Below are 27,939 nucleotides of genomic sequence, written 5' to 3'. Positions count from 1 at the left end.
AATGATATAGAGCTCATTTCCTCAGCAAACTTACAGCACACATGCAGACTTGAAGCCATTTTCTTAATGTTGAACCACTGGAGAAGCCTGAGCTCCTAGTTTATTCTAGAACCTAAGCAACATTTTCAACAGATGACCTTATACATCATATAAAATTTTAATTTTGTTTTAGTATCATAAGCTCACAAGGTCCCACACAATAACCATTCACGTACTTTGTCAATACTTTACCTGCTGGAGAACAGAGAGAAGGTAGGTCAGACAGTATAGTGACAGTGGCAGCCACAAGACGAGCACTCTCCTCAGAAAGGTGGGATTTGGCAGCAATGTGGCTTGGAGAATCTGACACTTTGGAACTTAGATGAGGCATGTGTCGTACCAGGATAAACATAAGCAATTCCATGGCTGCAAATACTAGAGATTTTCCAGGTACAAGACCACCACTCTCACCTCCCTCTCCTAAAGAGAGAGGATTTTCTTTTTCTCCAATATCATCTTCGTCTGGAAAAAAAGGAAATAATGGCTGAGGATACAGTTAGAAAAAGAGATTCCCTATCAAAGATTATACAAAACACTAAAAAAAAAAAAAAAAAAGAGTTAAAAATCCAATGAAAACAGTTGCTTCAAACAAAGATACTATAAACACGACTCATGTCAAAATAAATGTTCTAGTTTGAAGGACTTAAAGGGCTTTAAGATGCTTTAGAATAATTGTAATTGCAGCAATAGTTCTAAAGACCCATTCAGAACTAGAAATAAAGTAGTAGTAACAAAATAAAAATGCAGCAAGTTTTTTTTTTTTTTCATTCTAGTGGCAAAATTAAAGGCAATGACTGTCAAATAAATAGCCATTACAGTTTTGTTTTTTTTTTTAATTTAATGGCTATAAATTAAGTGTTCAACACTGACAAATCTTATTTCAGCCTAAGCTGACCATGAAATAAGAGAACAGAAAAGCATAGTAGGATTCTATGTTTAACTCCACAATTTCAGTGCATTCAATTTAGAAAGGCTCTCTTTTGAACGGCAGCTCAGCCAGCTGCAGTCCTGCCTTCTCCCATAAAACAGTAACAGAGATTCAGCGCATCAAAGCTGGCCTGAACTATCCTCACAGAGCCCCAGTGAATTTAAATGATTACGAGAGTTTTCACATTCGCTGATTTGAAAAAAGCAACTTGCCAGACCGATAGCAAACAATTCAATTAATTCACATGAAGGAACAGAGCTTACATTTTAGCTATGCTGGTTCCTCAAATTCTAACAAAATCCCCTCTCTGTTTTCACTTAGAAAATGGGTAAAAGCTAAGTTTTCTCCTAACAGCATACAGTGCCAGAACCATATAGTAGTTTTCCTTAGTAAGAAACACATCCTTTAAGTTTTATTTTTCTTCCTTGAAGTAAAATAAAACATAGTAGATCTAAATTAACCAGATACAATAAATATTTGCCATGTTGCCACTTGGAAATCAATTTAACAAGCAAAGATGGAAAATGGTACACCCAATACGAGTTTTTTTTAAATAAATGGTAAAAGAACAACTGAACAGAAAGGTGCTCGGTAAAAAGAGGTTTCTAAAAGTACCTCAGAAAGCAGCATCTGGATTGATGCTAATACTTTTAATCAAGGGTACTTAGATGTAAAGTAGAAGCAAACAATTTTCTAACAAAGATCCTAAGCAGAACATCAGAACTTGAAATACGACACATTAGCAGAAGCGAGGATAAGTTTCACTGATGCTAAATAAAAGGAAAAGTAAAGGAACAGAATTTAGGTATACCAGCTGAACAGAGAATCTCAGAAAAAGTTGAAGCTGAAAGGGACCTCTGCGAGTCATTTGAGTCCAATCTTCTGCTCTCTATTCCAACTCAAAAGCTAGAATAGATTGCTCAGGGTCTTGCTTGGCATACCTCCAAACATGGAAATTCCATAACATCTCTAGGTACATATTCTACTGTTTCATCACCCCCATGGCATCACACTTTTTCCTCATATCCTGTGTGGATTTCTCTGCAACTTCTATCCATTGTCTCTTGTCATCTCATCATACTCTTTTCAGAAATGTCTGGCTTGCCCTTTTCTTCAAGTCTCCTTTAAGAAGGGGAGATTGCCATTCAATCACCTATTAATTCTCTCTTCTGCCACCAAATAAGTTCAGCTTGCTCATCCTGCCGTTCTTATCTTCCCAAGCATCTTAATGGACCTTCACTGGACTTAAAACCTTGTCAACATCTTCCTTACTTAGGATAGGAAAGAAAGGATTGAGAAAACAAGACACAGCTCCAGACACGGCTTCACAAGCTTAAATGAGAAGAAAATTTCCCTTGACTTACTGGCCACATTCTTCTAAAGCAGCTGAGTATTCAGCATTGCAGCCATGCACAGATTCACCTATCCAGTCCACATCTCTCCAGTTTTTCAATGATATAGACAACTTTAGCAACATTATTCACCCAGTAATCACCCACCACTCTCCCTACATCTAACGCTAGTTATTTCATCACAGAAGGCAATTAGACTTTATTTACCCATAGTAAGTTTATGCTAACTTTTCCCAATGACATTCTTGAACTCTGAAATTATTTCCAAGGGGACTAACTCCAAAAAATCTTTCAACACACACAAGGCAAACTTACTGGTCCACGTATCCCAGAACACTCTGTAGAGCTACCCTTCCCACAGATGCCGGGATGGTAGAAGATTACATAATACTCGCAAGGCTTGTGATTGGAAGGCTTCTTCCAGTTGGATGAAGCCATATTAAATCACCTCTTCTTGATTAAGCAGTCTGTGGCAAACAAGATGTCTTTGACTGCTGTATCACCCTTCAGTCCCCTTTTACAGGTACTAGTTCTGATCCAGAAAAGAATGTCTAGCCCAGATGCCTACTCCAACACTTTGTTTTTCTCTTGACAGTCCTACAATGTTCTCTAACCAGATGAACGGAGATAAGAGAAAGCTTTTTGCTGCTAGATGCCACAACCTTGCAGTCTCCACCACTGTAGGGGTCCCATGCTCCATATTCCAGCATAGCCTTTGGCTGTCCATCCTTATGTGAGGCATGCATTTCGGGCTCCTGTCTCTGCAAGATCTTTGTGAAGAATATGCCATTTCTCCCATTTGGCTTTCCAGACACTACACAATCTGCTCACCTTCACACGCATTTCCTTCATATCCCAGAGATGAGATCAACCTCACCTCTAGCCCTGCATGGACAAGCACCTCGAGTACAGTCACATTAGGAGTTTCATCTGAATTTCAAGGCAGGTCATTAGATTTCTGATGTGCCAGAGGTGACTGTTCCTCAATAAGCTGACTGTATCTTGCTGCCTGTCACTGCCATCATTTTGCTGACTCAAGCATCTTACACAGTCTTGAGAATGACTTTTGGGTGGCACAAGCACATCTGTCCTTGCTCATGTTTGCACACCCTGTTCTCAAAGCTTTTGGTTGAAGACACACCCTACATGACAGTTCAGAACCAAGATGCCAGTCCACTCCACTTCCAGACAAGAACTCCTGGTTAGTAATCAAGTTTTCACACTGGTTCCAGTAGCAAATAGCTCACCTCATGCCAGCCAGTCCTGACAGGGACGCACCACAGGACCCAACACACAGGGGACCAAACCACTAAACTTCACAAATCAATGAAATGCTAAGATCCAGTCAATAGATAAACATCAGTGAAACAACTGGACTACATGTCCTTAGAGGTCTTTTCCAATCCTAATGATTCCATGAAACTAGGTATTACTAAGACCTTACAGTTGTTTGTTGAGTATAATTTTCATCACTCACGTTCAAGAGAATGAGACGCGAAAAGAATGACCACTGGAATTATGAGGGGAAGGAGAAAATACATCTTACAAGAGTTAAGAAATCAGCAGGCAATATTATGAATGCAGCTACAGCATCTGTGGAATATACAGCATTTTCTTCCTTAGTGTAACCACCATCAAATGCATCTGAGACCCTCCTCCAACATGAAAACCCATTGCTTCTTTAATCTACAAAACAAGCTATGTTTTCAAAGTCTTACTTAGGGAGTTCCTTTTTTCCTGCAAATAATCCTGAGCTGCTCTTACTATCTGCTGGACAACTCCTGTAACCAATAGTTGGACTGAAGTAGGATCCCAAGTCAGGAGAAGTCGGTGAAGCACATTCAGGAGTTCAACACCAAGGAGCTACAAGAAACCAAAACACAATCTAATTAGGGCTTAACAATTCTCAATTGTTATATCAATTGCTTAGACCAAGCAGATACTTCTCTTGCACAAGAATAATTCTAGGTTTTGCAATCATCACAAATGAAAAATCAAGACCCAGGAAAGCTAACTGACATATCATGCTCATACAAGTACCTGATCCTCTGCAATATGGATCCTGGCACAAGGGGAATCCAATAAAGTGTGAAGTGCTTGTAAACAAGATGTAACATGTTCAACAGGCTCTTCAGGTCTTGGGGAACAGAGAAACTGTATGCTAACACCTGAAAAGAGCAGTAATTAGAAGAATGTTCACTTCATCAGCTATACACAACTACATCACAACTACTCTATAGAAATGATAAAAATCACACTGACAAATACTCTGTCAAAGCTGTGAAATATACAAGAGGTAGAGAGAGACAGATATTTCAAAACATCACTGTCCAGACAAACAATGCATTTTTAAATTCCTCGGTTTAAATAAAACAAATTTTCTTATTCCCATATCATTTCATAACATAACGTGCTGGTACTGCGCAGGAAATTCATAGCTCTTACCCAAAATTAAGTGCATTCGATCTTTGTTCAACTCTGGCAAAGATTTAGTGGTAGGTGGAGTCCCAGGTGTCTGGTTTAACATAATAGATGTGGCACGTTTCTGTGAATTAGGCATTGCTGCAGCAGTCTCTTCTGTTGACTCAGAAGCACTAAAACCTGTACTGTTTAGCCAAAGTGCCACTGCATGAAGTATAGGAGCCCAAGAGTTTCGATAATGCAGTCTAGCTGTATCAATTGTTTCAGGAGTGTAAAATGCTCCTCCTATTAAATAAGAAAAATAAAGATAAATTCTGAAATTCTCTGCAAAGGTAAACCCTGAAATTCTCTAAAATAATAGACAAAAAGCATGTACTCCAAATTTCTTAGTTATTTACTCATATTGTGTTTACTCATGTAGATATTCAGATGTAACCCTTCATAGTCACAGTGTATTCCAACACTGTCTGAAGAAGTAACATTAGCACATCTCACAAAGTGCAATGGCTGTGATGGAGCAGTAAGAAGAAAGTCAAGAGTTGCACTAAAATACATCAGATCTCACGGCCTTTTTCACACAGAACACTCAAGTTTTGTAAGACCAAATCCACTGTAATCTGATGGACTGTGCTTCCTTAAGGTAAACATCTTTTTGCATTTGATGTCAAAGTATTACAGCTATAAAAAGCACTGTTTTGTTTTCTATTTCTACAACAATATTGTTTTAATCATCTTTGTGAATCAGATAAAGAATTTTTCACTGTAGATTAAAGAAAAACTCAACACACAAACTTTAGGCATACATTTCTATTACACAAAGGCAAAAATCACATGCATCATTTTGTTCAACAGAAAAAAAAAAAATCACACCTGCCAAACAATTTAAAGAATTCTAATAAATCAGCCAGGAGGTTTACTTTGTTCTTCAAACCAACACAAAAATAAATTTTAGTATTTACCATCTGGTGGAAGCTGAGTAGCAAATTCAGCTGGTAGGGTTAAAAGAGCATAATCTTTCAGTGCAGCTAACCAGAGACGGCTAAGTGAAGGCAACTCTGGCTGTACAAGTGTTATCAAACTGTCAGGTGGCAGCTCGTCTACTGTACCAAAATCATCCTCATCCTCCTCTGTACTCTTCAAAACACGTTTGGGTTTGGTCTCTGCTTCTTTCTTAATTTTCATTGCCACAACATACACCTAGGAGAAACAGAGATGAAAAATTCACATCGTGAAATCAAAACAACAAAACAAAACAAAAAAAAAAACAGCAGCAGCCTTTTCCTTAGAGCAATTGTCACTTTCTCAGAGCAGATCAGGTACGATATGCAGAAAGATTAAAATGGCCTTTAGTGGGTTACGTGAATACAAGAGCATTTATATGTTCATCTTGGAAATATGCTATAAAAGGATTTTCACACAAATATGGGAAGCAAAAGTATCAGAAAAATACAGTAAAAATAAGCATTTTTTGAATTAGGAATTTCACACAGCAGATGCTCCACATCAAAGCTGAATGTATCATTATGGGGTGACTAACAGGTTTACACGGCTGAATAGTTGACACTTCCCTTTGCAGTTTCAAAATAAATTTCCAAGAAAATTTAATCCGAAGGTCCTCAAAGTACTACTCCAAAAGAAATCAAAATATAATTTATGTAATTAGACATGTAGCTCTAAAGCATGCAAATAATATTTCAGGAAGCAAGACAACATAAGTACTTCTTTCTTTTGTAGATAGTCTAAGGTTTTAGCAATATCTGTCTAGCTTGCAATTTGTTGTGAACTCTAAAAAAAATTCCTAGTTGGTTAACTACAATATTTTATGAAAATACATTGTAAGGGTATGAGAGTGTACAATACAATAAAATACAAAAGCACCACCAGACAAAATGGCAGAAAAAAAAGAATCAAGAAATATACCAAGATGAAAACACACCAAGAGTGGAACTGCAGTAGGAAAGGAGGAAGGCAGAGATAAGGCTAGCTGACTGACTAGCCAGCAGGGTTTGATGCCGCTGAGGTTAAGTCTTTTCAAACATTTGAAGATGTAATAGAAAATGGTTACCTCAGCCCATGCTTTCAGAACTGCAAGTTTTTCCATAGTGGTGGCACTCTCCCGGTAAAGCTGGCTGGAGGATCCTTTTCCTGCTTGCACTTTATCCAGAGAAGAGACAAGAAGGTTGTGAACTCGGCGGAGATCATTCAGGTCACTTACAACCCCACTTCCTATCCATGCGCTACATACCTAAACAACAAAGGTTAGAATCATTCTCCATTAGCAAGAAAAACAGATAACTTTATAAATAAAAACCACAGAAAGAAATATAACAACAAAATCTCAACCATTCCAACTTGATACTTTCCTTTCTTCTCTCCACTCACAACAGAATTGTTCAGGTGAATGGTTACAAAGGCTGTTTTCAATGGCTACTGATACAACGAAACTCAGATACATAGAAAATACTTAGCTTGCAAGACACAGAATCATAGAATGGCCTGAGTAGAGAAGGACCTTAAAGAGCATCTAGTTTCAACCCCCCTGCCATGTGCAGGGTTGCCAACCACCAGACCAGGCTGCCCAGAGCCACATCCAGCCTGACCTTGAATGCCTCCAGGGATGGGGCATCCACAACTTCCTTGGGCAACCTGTTCCAGTGCGTCACCAGTGTCACCACCCTCTGAGCGAAAAACTTCCTCCTAATATTCAACCTAAACCTCCTCTGTCTCAGTTCAAAACCATTCTCTCTTGTCCTGTCACGATCCACTCTTGTAAACAATCATTTCCCCTCTGGTTTATATGCTCCCTTCAAGTACTGGAAGGCCACAATGAGGTCTCCCTGAAGCCTTCTCTTCTCCAAGCTAAATTCCCCTAAACAGGTGATCACAAAGTTTTTATTCTGTTCCCACATGTCTGATCAAATCATTCAAGTAGTATGTTTTCACATTCACAGTGAAGGTTGTATTGCACAGCAGTTCATAATGGTATATCTTCAAAAACCTATAACTCAAATTACATGTTAAAGCTCCATACTAATGAAAAGCTTCCAAGATCATCAATGACTTTAAGAAAACATCAAGAAATGAGTAGTATAAAAAGTTTCAATATGGCTCTGGTATGAAACAAGTGGTATTGCATTCTAGATGAGTCAGCACCTGTCATGGAGGTCAGACAGTTGGGTGTCTCCCTACTCCTGCTCTTTTTTTTTATTTTTTAGATTGAATAAACTAAAAACAGGCATTTAAACCTGAAACATCAAACAGATCATAACTTTCTGTCTAGTGCTATACATTGGCATTCATCCTCTTACACCCAGATAAAAGATTTTTGGTACAAATGCAGCTGCTTTTATACCAAAAAGAACAAATTCTGCAAGGATGAGAAAAAGCAGCAAAATGAAGAAAAAATGCAGCAGGGGAAGGAGGAAGAGTGGTGGGAAAAAACTGTTCACAGACTCTTTTCTGATGGTAGTCCTGTTCTATCTCTAGTTTATTTTGCTTTGAGAGAACCAGTTCCTTTCGGGAAGGCCTGGAATGATGGATATATTTAAAACAAATACACGATTTATTTACACACATGGCTCTGCAGATAGACAGGACAGGACTGCTGAAAATCTGTTACAAATTCAAAATCCATTCAAAAGTAGGACTAAGATCAGCTTTGCTTCTTCAACCCTAAATCATTATTAGTGAGTACAGTTCATCAGACAAAGACATCTGAATGAATACATTCCCATTTGTCTTACTAAGCATTTTTTTTTTCTTTTTCTCAGTTTTTTTTTTTCTTTTCCAGTTATCAAGAAGTGTAGAATTGATGTGGAGAAATACCTATTTTCAGAAAGACTAAGAAGAATCAGATGACTCTAAACACGTTGCAAAAATATCTCAGCTTCGGCTTACAATATTTTCCAGCTATTTACTACTGGAAATTTACTTCTCTTCTGCATCATTCTTCCAACAAGAAGAAAAATCATATACATCTACTGCATAAAGGCAGAAAATGTATTCAGTTTGGTTTATACCATCTGAACATACTCTTCAGTACCTGGCAGGCCTTGGCAGTTATGTCAGATGGTGTGTCTTGGGAAAATGCTGGCCTCAGTGCAGCTCCAACCTGGAAAGAGGAGAAAATCCAGTGTAAAACGATAGTGACACCACTCTTCATCTAACCTTGCTTAAGGTTCATGAATACATACAAAACACGCAAGATAAGACTGTTAGTGTTTATAGTTATAACCCAAAATTACCCTTGCTATCTAGCAAATATTTGCAACAGTATTGTCTAAATGACAAAAAAACTGTTTTACTCCTGCTTGTCTTCCTATAGTCTTTTCAAGCCCCAGCTACCTTTGCATACGTGGCATTCTCTTTTTGTTGTTAATGAACATCCTTTTACACATGAAACTACTATGAATTCAATTTATGCTGAAGCTGCATAGACGATGATTTTTTGAACTCCAACAGAATAATAAGGCAAAATCAGGTGTTCTCTAAATGACAGACAAAAAAACAATTAGTCAGTTGTTTTAAGACAGTGTTTTTCTGGAATAGAAAGAGGCAAGTCAAAAAAAACAGTAGCAATAGTTAAAGCACTACAGAAGGAAGGAGAATGAGGATAGGATGAAAATCTGTCTTGAAGAAGTGTTTGAATTCTGAAAACACAGAAAAGAAATCAGAGGAAAAACATAACTTGAGGGGGGAAATAGGCAAGGAATGGTGGCAGCGTAGAGAACTGTGGTAGGCACAGAAGAATAGCAAAACTTGACAAGATTAGAGGAAAAGTGCAATCTTAGGAGTGAGTTAGCTATGTCACTCCAGGGGGAAGGGAGAAAAAGCCCTTAACTTCACCTCTCTTTTTAATGTATTTCCAACAGGTAACAGAATTAGAAAGCCCATATCACCCTTCTAATTCTCATATCAAGTGTCCTTACTCAAAAGGATGTTTCTGTATGAGGAACGAAATAAATATTTTGTAAGATGCTCACAGATTCTTCCAAGGACCAGTGCACTATCCTAGACTATTCTTAAGTTAAAATGCAGTCTAGAAACCACATGCATTTAAAGACTTAACAGATTGCTCAACGTGCATCAGCGAAACATAACTGGTATGCCCTAGGACTTCCAAAGGAACAGGAAATCAATCACAGTGTGAGTATTGCTACTAAAAAAAACCTACAATGCTGTGAAAGCAGTTATTTAAGCAGAAAAAATGGCAAGTTTCATAACACAGAATCGTAATCACTGAATGGCATTCCCCTCAAGTACTGGAAGGCCACAATGAGGTCTCCCCAGAACCTTCTCTTCTCCAAGCTAAATAAGCTGAGTCCCCTCAACCTTTCTTCATAGAAAGATTTGTTGGCATGGGAAAGATCCTTTGTCCCTCTCAAATAGGGCACCTGGCCAAATGAAAACTCGTTCTTGCAGGCATTCATCTTATGATAAATGTAAATACTGAAGTCAGTGGGATAAATCACATATGCAATTGTTTGCAAGGCTGAGATCTTATCGAATCAGTCAAATGAAAGAACTAGCAAAACTGATCATAGATGTAAATCAGTAAGAGGCAACCAAGAAAAGAAGAAGCCCACCCTTCAAGGCACACTATCTCTTAAGCTTTGATCATTCTCACACTCAAGTCTAAGGCAAGAGATCAATCTTAAGTATGTTATATATCTATAACAGTCAAATCTGCAGTACTGATATTTCAGTATAATATGGAAAATTGTTATGATATATAGTTAGAACTTTGAAGACAAAAGACAGAAGAGTTAAGCTATGCAACAAAATAATGCAATAATTTCCCAAAATAAATCATCAGCTGCTCACCTCCCATTCCCATACTTTTGTCATTTTTGTTCAAACCTAAGTGTACTCATTAGTTCCCAAGAAAACAGATTTATTAGACTATTCTAGAATTTAATCAGTGTTATTTTCAAATTCTTCATTCTACAAATGAAATACCAATTTTGCAAAAAAAAAAATAAAAATCAAGTTTAATTTGTAGTATTTGGCTTTCAAGAATCAATAGCTACCGATTTTTTTTTTTTTTCCATTTTGTCAGCTAATAAATTACGATAAATAGGAAGAGATACACAAATTTTGAAGAGGTAAATAAAGCTGCCTCTTTAGTACATTTTCAAACAAAAAACCTCTTCACAGGTCTTTTGAAGTTACAAAATGTTCTCAAAACTAATTCTGGCATATTGGCATAAATATACAGTTTCATGAAGTTATAAAGAAGGTCTCACATTAGCCTGGTATTGCTCCAGTATCACATGGCCTGGAAACTCTGGCTCAGGAACTGATGCAAATTTCTTGATAATGTCTTCAAGAGCTTGAAGACCCGCCATTCGTAACTGGTTGCTGTGATCAGTTGCAGCCATGAATGCCATTCGAATAAGGTCAGAGAGATGCAGTACTAAGAAGTCATCTTAAAATAGAACAAAAGAAGAACTATTTAATAACTTAAATTATAGTTGATGAGACATTTGTAATATTTTCCTAACAGAGATGTACAGATTTCACACATTCCTTTCCAAAGGTACACATTTAGGAAATGGAAGAAATACAAGAAAGAATGTAACCTATTTTTCTTCCCACCTCCTTTAAAGTGACATAAAAACATTTATTCTCAAGACAGTATTAAAAACTAAGCACAAATTTGAAACAAAGTAAAATATTAGACAAAAAAAATGCATTGGATAGAATATTTTAAATGTGGCTGAGTAGCTTGTAAGAGGTAGGAACATTCAGTAAAACGGATTTCACAATTCCCTTCTGCCCTATATATACAGAAAATCAAGGCAGTTCTTGAATCCTATGCTTATAGTGACCTCTACTGACAGAAGAAAGCCTCATCAAATTTAACACTTAACAACTCAGTATGCCTTTCTACTTCTGCACCCAAGGGCTGCATCCAAGGCCATCAGCAAGCAGCCACCAACACAAAGAGAAAAGCACCAGACGATTCAGTAACACTGTGAAAGGATATTTCTTCTATTTGTACTTCTTTCTTTACTTTCAATTTGAAATTACCAGATGTTGTGCAATAAGAAAATAAATTATTTAAAAACATTAATATCCAGGGCAATTAAAAAAAAAAAAAAATCAGGATTACTGCTCTAGATCTTTTCAAGTTCGAAGACAGAAAATAGTTCGTGTTGTAGGTGAAATTTTCAGAGACATGCAAGCAGTAAAGACTGTCATTAATTCTTCAGATCACCACAGATATAGTAATGAACATTAGATCATTTATAAGTTGAATTTATGGGTAGAGATTTGGCGAGTTTTTCTTTTATGATGATACCAAACAAACCAAGTTCACATTCAATAAATGTAGAGATGTATATTCTCAGGATTATTATATGTGATCCCCTGCAGGATCCTATGAAAAAGCAGCTCTTTCATGATTTTCCTCTACAACGCAACATCATTTCCAAAATCAGCTTCCCAAAGCTCTTCCTCCTCACTCTTCAAACACTGACCCCAGCCTCTAATCAAGTAAAAATCAACATTCTCAACAAAACCAATGCACGGTTCTGGAACCAGATACATAATATCCATATCAGAAAGAAGCCTGTAACAGCACAAGTGCTAAAATCCACAGACCCTATGCATTCTAGAATCCTTATATATGATATTCAGCCTACGTGCACATAAGCTCCTCATGAATGCTATGCTGCACAGCTGAAGGCAATCACTATGCACCAGAACCAATACACATGGATGATCAAAGGACAGAAACTTCCCACTACTAGTTTGAAACTGCCTTGTGAAAAACGTGTTATGTCATTCCCAGCCTCTCAGTTATGATTCTCCAAGTTATACACATCTTGAATACATGATATTTACCGGTCTCGCGGATATCAAAAGAAAGAATTCTATAAAGCAGCTGGGTTCATCCCTCACACATCCCTCACTCTGCTACAGCAATATTAGCTGGCCTTATCTTTTTTCTCTCCTAGCACTCCTTTGCTGTGGAAATGCTAAAATAAGAAGAATTGTATATCACCACTATCATTAGGCTAGACTCAGATAAACTATTCGCAGCTTATATTTGACCAGATGTTTACTCCTTCTATTTCAAACTAAAAGAAAGAGTTTGCAAGCCCTTTTCTTCTCCCACTCCCAAGCAGATCAGTCTGTTAAAGTTATATTCTCCAACAAACATCATTTCGTGTTCATGGCATGGTAACTATAACAGTTACATAACTACAGCTTTGGCCTTTTTCTATTTCCTCTGTTTTTAACTGTTTGAATGAAAGGAAGTTCACTTTCAAAGGGCTTACATTTTTATCTTGACTGTGTAATTTTAAGCCGCAAAGAAGTACCAACAATAAAAAAAGAACCAAAATTAAACGTGCACATTCTATAATTACTTTTTGGGTTTTTAAGTCTGGCTGAGCGAGCCAGTGCCAGATCAAAGTGTGCCTTGTTTGCATTCTCACACAGCATGATCACTCGGCACAGGCAGTCGGCCGCAAATACACGAGTTGCCCAGCGAGGTGCTACAGAAGGCTTGGTTTTATCCTCTTCGCCCAGGGTAGTAAACATTGTATCATCGTCCATCTCATCCTTCTTCTCGGATTCTTCATCCTTACCTCCTCCCAAGGGAGCTGCAGTGCTCATGTCTACAATAAAGAACAATTTTAAGAAAATCCTTATGATAAAAACTACAAATGACTAAGAACATACTCAAGCCCTTCAAGATTCTAAATGCACCCTCTTAGCGAGTACGGTGGTGATGGATTGATGGTTGGACTTAGATGTCTTTTCCACCATAATGATTCTATCATTCTAAGTGCCAAGATATTCAAACAAGAGAAAGGCTATGGTAAATCAAACATGGATGAAGAAAACTCAAAACAGGAACATTTTGAGAAACTGATCAGGAAAGCTTGAGTACGTGATTTGTAAATCTCTACTTAAAAAGAAAACTAGATTTTGTTCATATACCACTTAGTGGTATCAAAGAGTGCAAAACGAAGTTGCCACCTTATTAAAATATAACTGAAATAAATTTATCTAAATATCATCACAGATTATTTCACCTACTAAAAACATGAAGAGGAGATCAGACATTCATATCAAAAATTCTAAAATCCATCCCACATAAAATAAGGAAAGAACATTCCATGTTCAAATTCAGGAAGTGAAGTCTTTCCCACAGAATAGATAAATGGTAAATATATTGCATAAAGAAGCAACTGGTAGCATTACTCATCAGTAAACATAAAGGTGACAACAATTAGAAGAGTTTCAGGATGAACTCACAATATGCCAATAAATAAGCATAAATGCAAGGCAAATTAGCAGAATTTGCGTCACAACTATCCTTCAAGCTGAAAAAGAAGTATAAGGTCTCAGAGGACAAGATTTGCAAACAAATCAGCAAGGCTGAACAACACACAAAAAAGTTTCATCACCATGGTAACCCATCTTCACAGAAGCTCAAAAGGAATAAAGGAAAGCGCAGAGCATGTACAGCACTATTCCTTCCCTATGGGTCTGACGTACAAACACTAAAAAGCATTCATCTGCTTTCACAATTGGCAGCAACTTTTTTTAATCTTAAAAGAAATCTTACTTTTAAAAACATAACATAACATTGATGATTTCATCTGAGTACTTTTAATGAATAATAGTCAAAACTCCACATACAGTAGAAGCTAGATCTTAACTGGGACAAAGGAAAAGCTCAAAATAAATATTGTCAGAAGATGCTAATAATAAGGACACACCATCTCTTACGTGCACGCTATACAACACTTACCACTGGAAGCTGCAAGGACATCCTTACAAAGCATGAGCCAGTGAGAAAGGTTTTCTACTGCCAGAGATGAAAGCATGTGTCCCAGAGTATCATGGATATCTGAGCACAACTTCCGATCCGTTTCTCGATCCAGCATACCAAAGAGGACACCTTCAAGGCCTGTCTCTGTTATATTAACGCCCTGATGCCGGGAATGACCATCTCGCCGAGAACCAGCTCCAGGTGTGAAAGTATTAATATCTGTGAAATGATATTTATAACATCATTTTCTGAAATCAGTAGCTCCATTTTACAATTTGGAGTAACTAATGAGAAATGGACACTGAATTCATGTAAGTACACTTTGGGAAATGACACGCCACAATGTTACTGAATTTCTTCCTAATTAACATTAGAAAGCTTTTACAGCAATCTTTTTTTTATTATTTTTTTTTCTTCCAAGGCAAATAGCACCTGAGTATTACTTCAAAAATAATTATCTATTTCTCTTCAAGGTGCACATTCCATCAATTTCTAAAAACTCCTAATAATATTTGATTCTGAAGAGTCTTTCTAGAGACATACCTAATTAGCAGGATTTAATACTAATTAATCTCACAATTCTACATTCTTTGAAAAACACTGTGTTGATCAAAACTGTTGAACTTCCTATTTTCAGAATAAACTGGTGCATGTAAGCATTGAGCCAATCAGCAGAGTTCAAAGGCTAGTAGACGTGCTGCTAAGAGAATTTAACACACTTAGATAGCTGTATGCTGTTTGGTGGAGATAAGTCAATTTTCAACAGAGGAAGATCTAAAATACTTAAACTATAAGACATTTCCACTGTATATATACTGTATTTCCTATTTGATTTCTATTAGTCAGTAGGGCAGAAAAGGTTAAGTCCAAATTTCACAGGAAGCGAAATGACAAATGAAATTCAAGAGGTAAGCAGATGTGAGGAGAAATGTTATTCGAGTGTGTAGGGATGGCTATAGAGTGGATTTTTTTTTCTTCCTGAAGGAAAATCACACACATGCATGAATGCATGCACTCAACTGTCCCAAAAAGACCACATGAAAGAAGTACTTACTGATGCCACTATTTTCTTTGTCTCCAGCATTTTTTGCTAAGCTCATGGCATATTCACATACTTCTGCTGCTTCTCTCTGAGCAAGCTGTCGTAAACATGCAACTGCAGCCCGGCGAAGCAGCAAGTGGGAGCTGCACAAGTGAACCTAAATCAGAACCATTGCAAGTGAGTGAACTGCACCTCCATACGAATAAGTGCTGCTAAGGACTGCCAGTATTCTACTTTCCAATTATATGCCCCTGTGTAAGCCTCCAGGTATTAAACTCTTTACAAGATCTTGGAAGTTCACAGGTAAGCACTTACTGAAAGCAGAAATTTGAAAATAAAGCTGGCGTATACAGAGCTGACAGTTGTTACCTGTCAAAAGCTTTAATATTAGAACTACTGCGTCAGTATGATTTTAGACAAATTATACTTTCCAGTCTGTTACACTCTTGAACACTGCTCCACATCATATTCTGCTATAGCTATAAATCACTTTAAAAGCAACCACACAACTACCTTAAAATCTTCCATTTCAAGCATGCACCAGAATTTATAGCATGTGTTTTTATATGTTTCTGTCAAGATGACAGCTTCAGGTCTCTTTGCTAACCAATACCAGGCTTCCATTTCCTTTTGAATCACCTCAAGTACAAGCAAATATTTTTCTTAGGAAGAATTGTGCATGGTAACTATTTCCTTGGGAGGTAGTAGCTGCATAGAGAACTGTATGTTTTTCCACAGTGGAAGAGATGATGAGTGCTCTTTAAGAAACTGACTATTTACCCTGGGGAAATTGTTTTTAATAAACTGAATACACATTTGCTTTCTGAGTACTAGGTTATTATGTGGATGGAAACTGCAACCCTAAATGAAAGGGTTGTATAGTGTATAAAGCACTTCAACAGTAGATCTTTATTCTGTTTGTGAATACACAAGACTTAGATACTGGAAAAATAAATCCACTTTCATACAATCCTCTAAATATTGCACTAAAGCATTCCTTGTTTTTCGTTACAAAACAAACAACCAGTGGTTATGATGCCAATACAGGAAAGCAGAAAGCAGCTCCATGGTTTAATTTTGATACCTGGCATTAATTGCATAAAAGAACAAGTAAGAATGCAATGAAAAGTTTGTTAATGGGGAAAGGTAATGCAGACTCTGCCTACCTAGCTGAGTTCACAGTAAAAAGAAGTGAATAAGACAATTCAAAGGAAAACTTACCAAGCTGCATATGACTTGGAAGTAAGGAATATGAAAAAAAGTGAAGGAAAATAGCTTTTGTTTAATAAAGGATCATTAGGAAACATGAAACGGATAGCAGAAAGCCTAAGAAAAGTTTTTAGTACTGGTCATGCCAGCAGTAATTTCATTTTCTGCACTATTACCCACTAGTGCTTACAGAGTGCCTAACTACAACTATTTGTCACACTGTGCACAGTATTTATGCAATAGGGCCCAGATATTTCTGGATATGTTGCATCACTGACATGCAAAATTCTGTGCAAGAACAGGTGCTGCATAGCAGCATTTCAGCATGTGGGGGAAAGTAAAAGCACGTATGCAGCGAAATACATGTAACAATGCAAGGATGTCTTGGGGAAAGTCGGGGGGGAGACTACGAAAAAGTTCCAATATTGACATAAGGTAATACAGAAACACTAGTTGCACAGTGAATTCTAAGAACAACTTCTCAAAAACACAGACTTCAGAACAAAACAGACTTCAGGGAGAAGTTTTCCAAACTTCACAGCATTAGACTGCTAAAAAACCCTTAATATAATTTAAAAAATTAAATAATAGTAATAAAGAAAGAAAACACACATCTTTCTCTTACAGTTGCATTTTGTAAGTTTTGGGTTCCAGTATCTGTTTCCTAGTTTAGGCCAGGATTTGCTGACAAAACAGTACCACAGGGAGAAAGCAATGCTAATCACAACAGCAGCACAAGAATTTGAGCATCAGCATCTACTATGCTGACAGTGGTATAAAGCAAATCCAAGACCTCCCACCTTTCCCAGATTCATTTTCTTTCCTCTGTGCATGCAGTTCCTTCAGCTGGAAGGAACGAGGCATTTCAGTAGTTTTTATTGAGTGATACCATATATATTCTTGCTAGCGTGCTACCAGAGTGAATCCAGCCTTATGACATTGATTTGGGCAGCATTCTGAAAAGCATCTAAAACAGCTTGGGGACAGATATCCCTTTAATGCACTCCAATGTTCTGCAGATGTCACCTCTTTGTTATGAATGGGTACCCTTGGCATCTTACTAAATGCCTCTCCTGTACCCCTCGCTAGGCACACATACAGAACTTGGAAAAACAGAAGGAATGCTTTTTTTACTCACACAAAGACTGGGAACCAGACTGGATAGGTTGACGTGCCGTGGTGCAAACATATGGAGCTGCTGAAGGCAGGATATGGCCGCTGCCTGAACGAGAGAATCTGAATGGTCCTGTGTGATTGCACATCCCACCAAACAGGACGAACGGATTGTTGAAATGGTAGCTCCATTACCTGGTGATATAATGTGACATCCTTAACACAGCAAGATTTTTGTATGAGAGCAGCAGATTTTAAATCTTCAACAAACATTTTAATGCAGAAGTTGACAGAATTCACATGCAGCTTCTCTGACTTCCTACTGAAAAACAGTACAACTTGAAAGAATCACTACGGCGTGTTTCAGTATCTCAGTATTTCAGCTCAGTTAAGCAACGCTCAGTCCAAATGAAGTTTTGGATCAACTGTCTTCAAATAGAAATATTTTCAAAATATCTCCCCAGGACATAAAACCAGTAAGGGTAATTGAATTTCATCTGTGAATATCTTTTCCATTTTATGATATATGGGCAATATTTCATGCAGAGAACCATTTCCTAAAGTGTTAGGCAACGCTTAAGCTAGCATAAATGCTAGCTAATTTTGGTAAGCTCCATTGGATGAGTCATGTTGCTCTAACAGAACACACAATTTAAAGAACAGAATCTGAAAAATAATGCTGTAATTAAACCATATGATGTTTAAAAGAAGTTTCTGGATTACAGAAAAATGCCTGCAAAAGACTTTCAGTAAAAGGATGATGCTTATTAAAAAGTGTCACAACATTCCAAATCAAATAAAGAGCAAGCAGATACTCAGGTTAAATCAAATCACCTAGAACATTTCTATTATGGGAAAGTTAAGTCCAATTTTCCAGAATTTGAAAAACCAGTGCAAAATATTCCTAAAAAAATCCCACTAGGACTCAGACCATGTTTTTTTGCCATCTCAGCCACAGAACTTCAGATACAGAGTTAGGTCTGTAAATAAGTCTTAATCATAATGGTAAAGTACCATGATACAAAACATCATGGATGAGTGGAAATTAGTTACTGTTCACAATGCCAAGAACTATGTCCAATTTAAGATCTTGTCATCAGTCAAAAATAAAGCTGCCAATGTGCTGAAGAAGTAGAGGAGAAATGTTGCCTCTTGCCCGACACAAAACGTTTCTGGCAAGGGTGCTTCCATCTTTTACAGACAATACAAAATTGCTATAAGACAGAACATCATACATCTCTGGAGCACCTTTATACAAATTTCAAACTGATGGAAAAAAAATAACAAAATGCCATAAGAAAACATCACCACATATATTCAAAGTCAGAACTGAAGTTCTGTGCAGGACACTATAATTGTTAAATCTCTTCCCCACACCCTTCAACTACAACAGACAAAATTTGTCCTCCGTTTAAGATTGTGATTAATTATAGAAGTTAATGTTTTATTCCTCTTCAGATTCACACTGACCTTGCAGCTCAGGCCCAACTGTAGTTATTATAGCTCCAAGACATCGGCCTAAGCATTGATGCACTTCTGTATGTGACGGTGGAACAGTTAAGAGCAGAGTAAGAACTAGAGAAAGTGTTGGCTCCACATATCCACGGTACATTGGTCCACTAGAATCAACTATCAAGGCAAGTGAATGGAGAGACCAGGTCTATTAGAAAAAAAAAAAGATTTTTGAATAATATATTTAGGAAAGTTACAGAAACTTACATGTAGACTGAACTTAGTTTTGCACATCCTTGCTTACACATCTACTTATCTTCTCTGATTCCAGAAGGGTTTGAAAGATCACAACCTCAAGCAATCACCTGGGAGTTGAAATATTTCTAGCATGCTGCTTGGCTGCCAACACTTTTGCAGATAACAGAGATGAAGATGACAAGGAATTTGAGCAAACACTTAAAAAAAAACCCAAAAACCAAAAACAAACAAACAAAAAAAACAAGTCCCCTTTAACCCTCCTCCCCCCCCCCAAAAAGTGAAAAGAATGTAGATTCAGAAGCAGTTGTCAAAGCATTTTGTAGGAAGTATCTTTGACATTTTAAAAAACTGATTTACATCACAAGCTAAAAGGTTCACGTGCATTTTTACGAACTACGGAAAAGCAATTATTCTAGCATTCTAGATTTCTTTCATTGCTAAAGAAAATGAAAGATTCATCACTTCGCCTTTTAACATTTAACTTCATTCAATACAGATGTATTGCTCCATATGCTCTTTTTACAGCAGCATCCACAAACAAGGAGTTACAGGACAGTAAAGATAGGAAAAAAATACTGCTACCCTCACATTTCTTTTGGAAGAGTTAAGAGATAGCACGTTATCCCAATTTCCAAATACTTTCAGCTCAGGAAATGTTCTGTACCACACATTATTCATACATGATCTGTAACCCCAAAGGCAGTGCTCTCAGCAGCATATCTATTTCCCCTCTTACCCTACCAGCAACTTTTAGCAGTCAAATGGTCTTCTTGGGAGGCCTTCCACATGTTATTAATACACAGTAGATAAACAGAAACTCAACTGCAGAAGTCTCCCCACTTCCTTACTAGTTCTCCTAATATTCTCTTTTTGTCCTAAACGCAAACAAATTTCAGTTTATCTGCAACAGATTTCAAATTTTGTTATTATAGTATAACCTTCCCAAGAAGATGTACTGCTATACTTTGTTCACTGCTTCACACAAGTCAAAATTGCTTGACAAAGAAAATGACTTCATTAGCTAAGTCTCCAACAGCTGACCATACAGTGACCGTTAGACACTTACTAAAGCCTTAGTATAGACAGCTAAGGTAACACTAGCAGATTTGGGCCTATTCCTAACCAACTGTCATTATAAAGCAAAATCTGCTGGTTTAACATTCCTTAGCAAATGCTATGTCCATACAGCTTGGCTTATATCACAATCTCTATTAAAAAGTACTTAAGCAGCTGATTTAACTTCTGTTTTAAAACACTCAAAATTCATTCTGTGATGATTGTGTATGTTGTTTTTTTTTGTTTTGTTTTGTTTTTTTTTTTACCTGGACTTCAGGAGAAGTTCCATCTTGTGCCAAAGCCAAGAGAATACTGACACTGGTCTTCAGATGCTGCCCAGAACCTATCCCACCAACATAGCGATGGAGGCAACCCAGAGCCAAAGAATGGCCTGTTCTTGATACAACATCTCGAGCAGATTTTAACCTATAAACGTTCAAATAAATCATGTAACTCAATTAATTATTTGGAAAAAAAAAATAAATCCTTCAAATACCCTAACTATTCAAATGACTCTACTTCTAACAGCATTTTGCCATCTACCTTACAGACCTTGAGAAGCCTTACTTAATCTGTACTTAATCTATAATGCTACTAAACTGGATTACATATAAAGCAAATCAACAACATTTTATTTTAATAATAACTTTTTCTTCCCTCTTCATAGTGAGAAGAAAAGAGAGAAAAAGAAAAGGATATCCTAGAAGAAATTTTTTTTTGTCTGTATGTGAGAGACAAGTATGCCATTAGCGAACAACAGGAGCAACAAAGTAAATACAAATCTCAGATGTACAAAATGGCACAACAGCATTAATACTGGCAGCTATTACCATCTAGAATACTACATAAGACACCAATGATAGAAATATAAAAGAAGACTGTAAAGATGATACTTTACATGATGAAATAATGGGGAAATTTTGAATACTCAGAGGTAGAGACTGAACACACGCAGTGCTGTATGTGCATTTGGACTGTGCATTCACAGACTAGTTTCCATTTAAGCTGAAAACTGGGAAATATGTTGTTTTACTATACCTAGCAGATATCTGTCTAAAGAGCTGAGATTAATGACAAAATATGGAAAAAAATACAGGCCAGTAAATAAGTTAAATTGATATGTAAAGAAGATGTTTTCATGAAACAGAACCACTGTAATACAATTCACGTTATAGTCATACGTAGTGTAAGCTGAGTTTATCTATCTAAAGCAGTTTAGTCATCAAAAGAAGCAACTCATCAAAAACTCTTCATTTCTATCATTTTTAATTCCAAGTAATTTAACAAGTGATCTTTTATTCCTGGAAGAATCATAAGAAATGTATCAACATTTGAAGACACTGTTTGAAGACCTGGTAGGCCTGCATAGTCATAGTAATAAAGCATGAAAAGAAACAGTAATCAATATGTTATTAGTAGAAGATTTTCCAACATACATTAAATTACATTTTATTTCTTTTTCTGAATCAAAGTCAACTTACTTATCAAAACTGTACTGAGCCATTCGAGCGATGAAAGTGGCTTCTCCAACTACTTGAGCCATTCTACCAAGAGCTTCTCCTGCTGCACACCTCAGAATAGGGTTAGGGTTATCAAGTGCACCCATTACCAGTGTTAGAGCAGATTTGCGAACTTCTTCTGGTCCTAATGTGCTTTTGTTCTCAGCTAACCCCTACATGAACAAATATGAAGGAATATTCCAAGTATGTGGATGAAGGGAACAGCAATATTAATAAGAGTGAGCTTCAACTAAAAATTACACATTTTTTTTGTTTACATTTGTGTACATTTTTCCTAAAATACATTTCTTGAAAAGAGTTAGAGCTCAAAACCAATAACGTGTTCAGTCCCACCTTTACCAACATTCTACCTATTTCACATACAGTAAGGACTTGTTACACCTGTCTCTGTTTACAAATGTGTTACAGCGCTATACGCATGCTGGTAGCGCTGAATCTAACATAGTTATAGACAGAATACGTCTGAAAAGAAAGAAAGAAGGAAAAAGAAAGAAGAATGGGCACAGAGAGAAAGAGGCTTTAAAGCTAACTAACATCTCTTTTTTAGAGAGCAAAACCACAACTTTATTATGTTTCTGCAAGAAACACTCAGAGACTGTAGGCAAATAAAATATTTTTTCTTAACATTCACATCTTTGAAAATTTATACAGTACACTGTATGTGTTACAGAGAAATAATACAACACTTTCTGCAACTTTTTTGGTTCCCATATTCCCCTAATAAGACATTGCCTTAGTTTCAGAAAAATAATTTAATACATGTAAAGTACAAACACTGCCTGTGTTAGACCAGAAAACTCTGATAGCTTTACCATAGATTCCCATTTTCCATCCTGAAATTTTGAAGTTCTCTGGTCTTTTGGCATGGCGTAGCAAAACCCTGACTTCTGTCTCAGGAAATAGTGTTCAACATGTGTCTCATGTTTCAACATGGTTCATGTTTTTAAGAAGCAAGCAAGGAAGAGAAACAATGTTTTGCCAGCTTCAGATCTGTGACAACTTTCTCTCCAAAAGCTCTACTAAGTTCTAAAGACAGACCTGACATTTGACAGATAGCCCTTAGGGGAGAAATTTGATTTTTGCTGCTACCATGAAAACTTCAACTAAGCAAAAGCTCAAAAAAAAAAAAAATTTTTGCTCCAAAATGATAGAATTTTGCTGTCAAATTTGAAGAATTCTCTCACATGCTCCATATCACACACTTAAATGGGCATGCCCTTCAGCTGTACACTGGGGCTGATTTGTCAACCTGCAGATTTTCAAAATTGTAAGTAGTAGCTTTAATAATGTTCTTCTAACAGCTTTTTGTACAGAATACAAATCTATGAATTAAACTGCTGAATTTTGGCATCTACAACAGTTTGTAAGTTTTACCTTCAAGGCACTAAGAACAGCAGTAAAGATGTTAAGCTGCACGGCTTGCTGTCGAACACCCTTAGCCTGCTTGACACATTCAGCAAAGTGATCCAACATTTGCAATCTAAAACAAAGGAAAAAGTATAATTTAAGTGAGATGTTTTCAAAATACAAACCAAAATGCAGCAAGTGAAAAAAATACAACAAAAGAGACTTACAATCAGTCACAGAATTTACATTTCAGGGGCTGTAGAGAATATTCCACTTAGACAGAAAGAGTAATTCTGGATGCTATTAGTTCTTTCAGATTGTCCATAAGTGCTCACTGTCCCTTTTGAAGGGAACACTGAGGGGAGGTCTTCAGATACTGTTTGGATGTACAACTAGAAAACTTCAAGGACAGGACTAGAAAAATGCTGCCTCTGCACTATCATTCAAAACCAGTGTTATTCTACACACTCCTATAGTCGTTCCCACTATTTTCCCTTTTTAACATCATGTCATGAAGTATTAATGAGAGGAATGCTCTCTCAAAGATACTAAGAACAGGAGTATAATGAGTAGTTGGCATAGTTAACAAATCAGCAGCTAATGAATCAATTTTTTCCATAGCTAACAACAGTATAGATCACACAAACTTAAGGTTTACTGCTTACTGCAAAATGAGACTGAGCAGTTGAAGGAAAAAAAAAAAACAAAAACAGTTTCCATCAGTATTGTACTGAAGGATAATTTTCATTTTAAATGAATCTTAGAGCTGCCTATACTCTGTGCTCAGTGATGACTTAGCTAAACTACATGACAAAGAGTCCTGATAACCCATAACTCTATAAAAATCAGCATATTTTCTTTCATGTTTCATGTGAATTTATTTCTTCTTTTGCATAAAACCACTTAGTGTAAACCACTCACAATCTCACTTATGGAAGCCAGCTGAAACCCAAAGAATTCCACTACTGTGTTTTCAACGCTGATTTTAAGCTAATTTCTATGGATATTTCTCTACAACCAAAACTCCCTGCAAAAATTACTGTTGTTAAATAAGTAAGAGGAGAGAAATCCAGTCTGTACCACTTAGCCCCAATCTACACAACATAAACCAAGGAAATGTCTGGTTTCTCAACTGGTAAATATATTCTGCAATCCTGAGACACAATGAACACAAAATACTGACACCTAAATTTAGAGACAGTCGATTTGAAAGTGGATTCTTATTTCAAGAATAAAAACTTGATACTATGCAGGGAACTAAAGCATTAGATTCTGAAACTGAACACAGATGTAAACTGACCTGTGTTTGTAAGACACGTGAGGAAAAACCACACCAAAGAGAGCCACAGATGCATCGATGACAGACACTCCTAGAGGAAGGGGACCGGGTACAGCTTCACCAGCAGGGATGCGCAAATAAATAGAAGAAGGATCATGTTCCAAAGCACCACTTCCAGATGCACTGTTTGGCTGAAGCTGAAAAATGCCACATCACATGAACGCTTCTGAATATCTCTCTGTAGACAAAGTTCTGAACTAGTGGTAAACCAAAGACATATGCAGTCGCTAAAAACAGAAAACTGCATTACAAATAATTAAAAGCAACTGCAGCATCCCCAGGCATGCACAGATTAGCATTTACAGGGCCAGTTAAATCCCTGACAGAGCACTTAACAGTTGGATAAATGCACAAACTATGACTCCCAGTAGCAAGATACAGAAATTAGAGAAAGGCATGTAATTTTTGGTACGAGCAGCAGCTTCTGAAACAGTAACTACAAACTGACTTTTCAAAAAAAATATATATATTAATTCATTGTAAGTACTGAGTTACAACACAGCATACTAATAAGTCAGGCTTGGTTGTAATGATTCTCTATCTAGAAAGGTTCTGAAATAGTATTATAATTGCTTATGTCTACCATCATGAAAATACTTCCTAACCATCATTCCTTCAGAAACACAATCAATTTATTTCCTTGGAAGAAATGCTTACTTTCAGAACTTGTTATCTCATCATGAAACAAAGTTTGACTCTAGTAAGTCTGTATTCTTAAAAGGCTAGAAAACAGAGTAAATTTGATATTGTTAAAAAAAAAAAAAGTGACCAAGTACATGATGCTCCTGTGACTCACTGGAGGCTTTCATTTCCACCAAGAGTGATACTATTCAACAAGCTGGTGAAAAAAAGGGAGGAGAATGTGGAGGCACTTCCCCAGAAAGCTCTGCTGATTGAATAGTGCACTGAAGTCTACTACAAAGGAAAAACCCGTCCTTTACTTTGACATGCTGATTTTTCTCAAAAACTCAGTTTGCCCTCCATTTTTCACACTTAATAGGAGTCTTGACTTTTTGATCTGTTCTATAAGTACAGCTTCTTTCTAAGAAACCTTGCCATTATTAAACAGGTTGTGGTAGAAGGGAGATTTTCAGTTCCCTTTCTTATTCCAGGAATTTTCTGAGAAGGTGAGCCAAAAATCTTATTATGGTACAGCTCAGCCAATGCTCAGAACAGTTATTTGTCTACAGAAAAATGATAAATTAAACACTAAATTGTTCCCAAAGCTCCATTTGCCCTCAATGAGCATATGTAAAAAAAGGTAATTGCATCCATGTTAGGAGCTGATCTGAAAAACTTAATCCAGTCCCATATCAACTTTTGCTTCCTGTTTTTTTTTTTTAAATCCTGTATGTCAAAGATGTGCCTTGTCTAGAAGCGTAGCAAATTCCTTATATAGCTGTGTTAACTCAAATTAAATATGTGATTTCATGCTGCACATTTAGAAAATTGCATCTTGTTTTTCCTCAACACCACTTGCAATGCTGACACTTTGACAGCAATTTCTTTATAAAATTATTTAAATGGAACTTAAGCTGTTTTCAAGAAAGGTATGAGAATAATTGTTACACTGAAGAGATTTTTTAAAATTGTTTCTTTAAAGAAACTAGTCAGTTTAACTGACTAACCAAAGACATCCAAGTTGCATAAATGTTATGGCCACCTCATCTGCAGGCACTTTTATCAAAAGATTGTGCAGTACCCGGAAAGACTTCAACTTGGCAAACCTCTGAAGTATGCCCAGAAAAAAAGAGCAAAACTTCATAACCCAGAGAGATATTGCAGATAATTCATTACTGTCCTGTTTCCTTATTACCTGGTCTTCAATGGACTTATGATCAGTCTCCTGAAGCCAAGAGCCAAGTAGAACACTGTCGTCATAATGACAAAGAGACCTCAGGAGCGATGTGGTTGTATTAGCGGAGTTGTCTGTCAAAGTAAATTCTGCTACCAACTCCCTAAGAAGAGCATTAAATGAACCTAGAACACAGGACATTAAACAGAATTGTTGTTACTTCTTAACCAAAACATTTCAGCCACAGATCAGAAGCTCCAAATGAAAGCATGTGCCATTATCTCAATTCTACAAGTAGTGAATGGACAGAAGTAAGTCTGACAACACTACTGCTGAGAGTAAGAATCCAAGTCTCTGTATTTCCACTAATGGTGGAAAACACTGTAAAACATGGAAAACGTGATCTCCATACCACTCAATCCTACAAACAAAACCAGAACTTACATATCAGTGTTAGTCTTATACACTGCAATATCTGTACTTCCTATTTAAACTTACAAGATGACATACAGAAAATGAGCAACAATGCAAGACTCTTGCAGATTCCCAGTTTCTTATTTCACACTTGGTATCTGCATCAGAAGCAAGCACCAAAGACATCCAAAAAAGTAAAAAAAGCAAAAACAAAAACAAACAAACCACAACATACAGAATGCAATTTTTACTTTAATAATAATCATCAAAAAACAAAAACAACCCATACCTTCATATGTCTTTGGAGGTAATAAAGCCAGTATATCATAAAGTCTTAAACGGACCATAGCTGCACTAGCTTTCAGATGAGCTCCATGGGCTTTAATTACTGATGGAATGCTACAGGATCAAGAGAAGAAATAAAAGAGACAGGTAGAAATACTGTAGTTACTGACAAAAATATTTCAGATTTCTTTTCTTGTGAGCTGTCCTACTCAAAACAAGAAAATAGTGTCCACAGTGAGCAGCACTACTTAAGTAACTTCAGATATTTAGATTTTTTTTTTTTAAGTAATTGAGGGTTTTTTAAAATTTATTTGAACTGCTACTTAAACAAAAGCACAAAATATGACCTAAAACTGTGTTTTATTCTTTTACGCTGTGAACTGTTAGAAATTTTTCACTAGCACGTTTTGAAAAAGGATAGTTTACTGATTCACATCTGGTAGTACACCAGTATCAGAGCTTTCTCATCTCTTGAACAAGGATAAACAAATCATGAAGTCAAAAAAAAAAAAAAAAACCTCACTGAAAATTCAAAACATGGTTAACAGAAGTTATTCCAGTAAGCCTTTCAGCCCATGC

General features: G+C 36.7%; 1 protein-coding gene across 1 annotated transcript in view; it reads right to left on the bottom strand.

Annotated features, from left to right (window-relative positions):
- HEATR5B (HEAT repeat containing 5B) overlaps positions 1-27,939 on the bottom strand; it is a 53,153-nt gene that overhangs the window by 11,390 nt on the left and 13,824 nt on the right. Inside the window, exons 14-32 of the mRNA XM_085219544.1 lie at positions 27,365-27,474; positions 26,683-26,846; positions 24,828-25,003; positions 23,555-23,660; positions 22,142-22,332; positions 20,927-21,086; positions 19,365-19,554; positions 17,920-18,089; positions 15,585-15,729; positions 14,510-14,749; positions 13,116-13,367; positions 10,986-11,167; positions 8,783-8,851; positions 6,806-6,985; positions 5,700-5,937; positions 4,765-5,025; positions 4,360-4,487; positions 4,038-4,182; positions 232-501 (exon numbers count right to left, since the gene is read on the bottom strand). Of these exons, the coding sequence (XP_085075670.1) occupies positions 232-501; positions 4,038-4,182; positions 4,360-4,487; positions 4,765-5,025; positions 5,700-5,937; positions 6,806-6,985; positions 8,783-8,851; positions 10,986-11,167; positions 13,116-13,367; positions 14,510-14,749; positions 15,585-15,729; positions 17,920-18,089; positions 19,365-19,554; positions 20,927-21,086; positions 22,142-22,332; positions 23,555-23,660; positions 24,828-25,003; positions 26,683-26,846; positions 27,365-27,474 (3,377 nt within the window). The remainder of the gene's footprint in view (positions 1-231; positions 502-4,037; positions 4,183-4,359; positions 4,488-4,764; positions 5,026-5,699; positions 5,938-6,805; positions 6,986-8,782; positions 8,852-10,985; positions 11,168-13,115; positions 13,368-14,509; positions 14,750-15,584; positions 15,730-17,919; positions 18,090-19,364; positions 19,555-20,926; positions 21,087-22,141; positions 22,333-23,554; positions 23,661-24,827; positions 25,004-26,682; positions 26,847-27,364; positions 27,475-27,939) is intronic.

Source organism: Meleagris gallopavo, chromosome 2, assembly GCF_905368555.1.
Source record: "Meleagris gallopavo chromosome 2, MGAL_WU_HG_1.1, whole genome shotgun sequence".
In the NCBI taxonomy this organism is placed as follows: Eukaryota; Metazoa; Chordata; class Aves; order Galliformes; family Phasianidae; genus Meleagris; species Meleagris gallopavo.
Note: the sequence above shows the minus strand (reverse complement) of the source record. Positions and strands in the feature narration are given on the sequence as shown.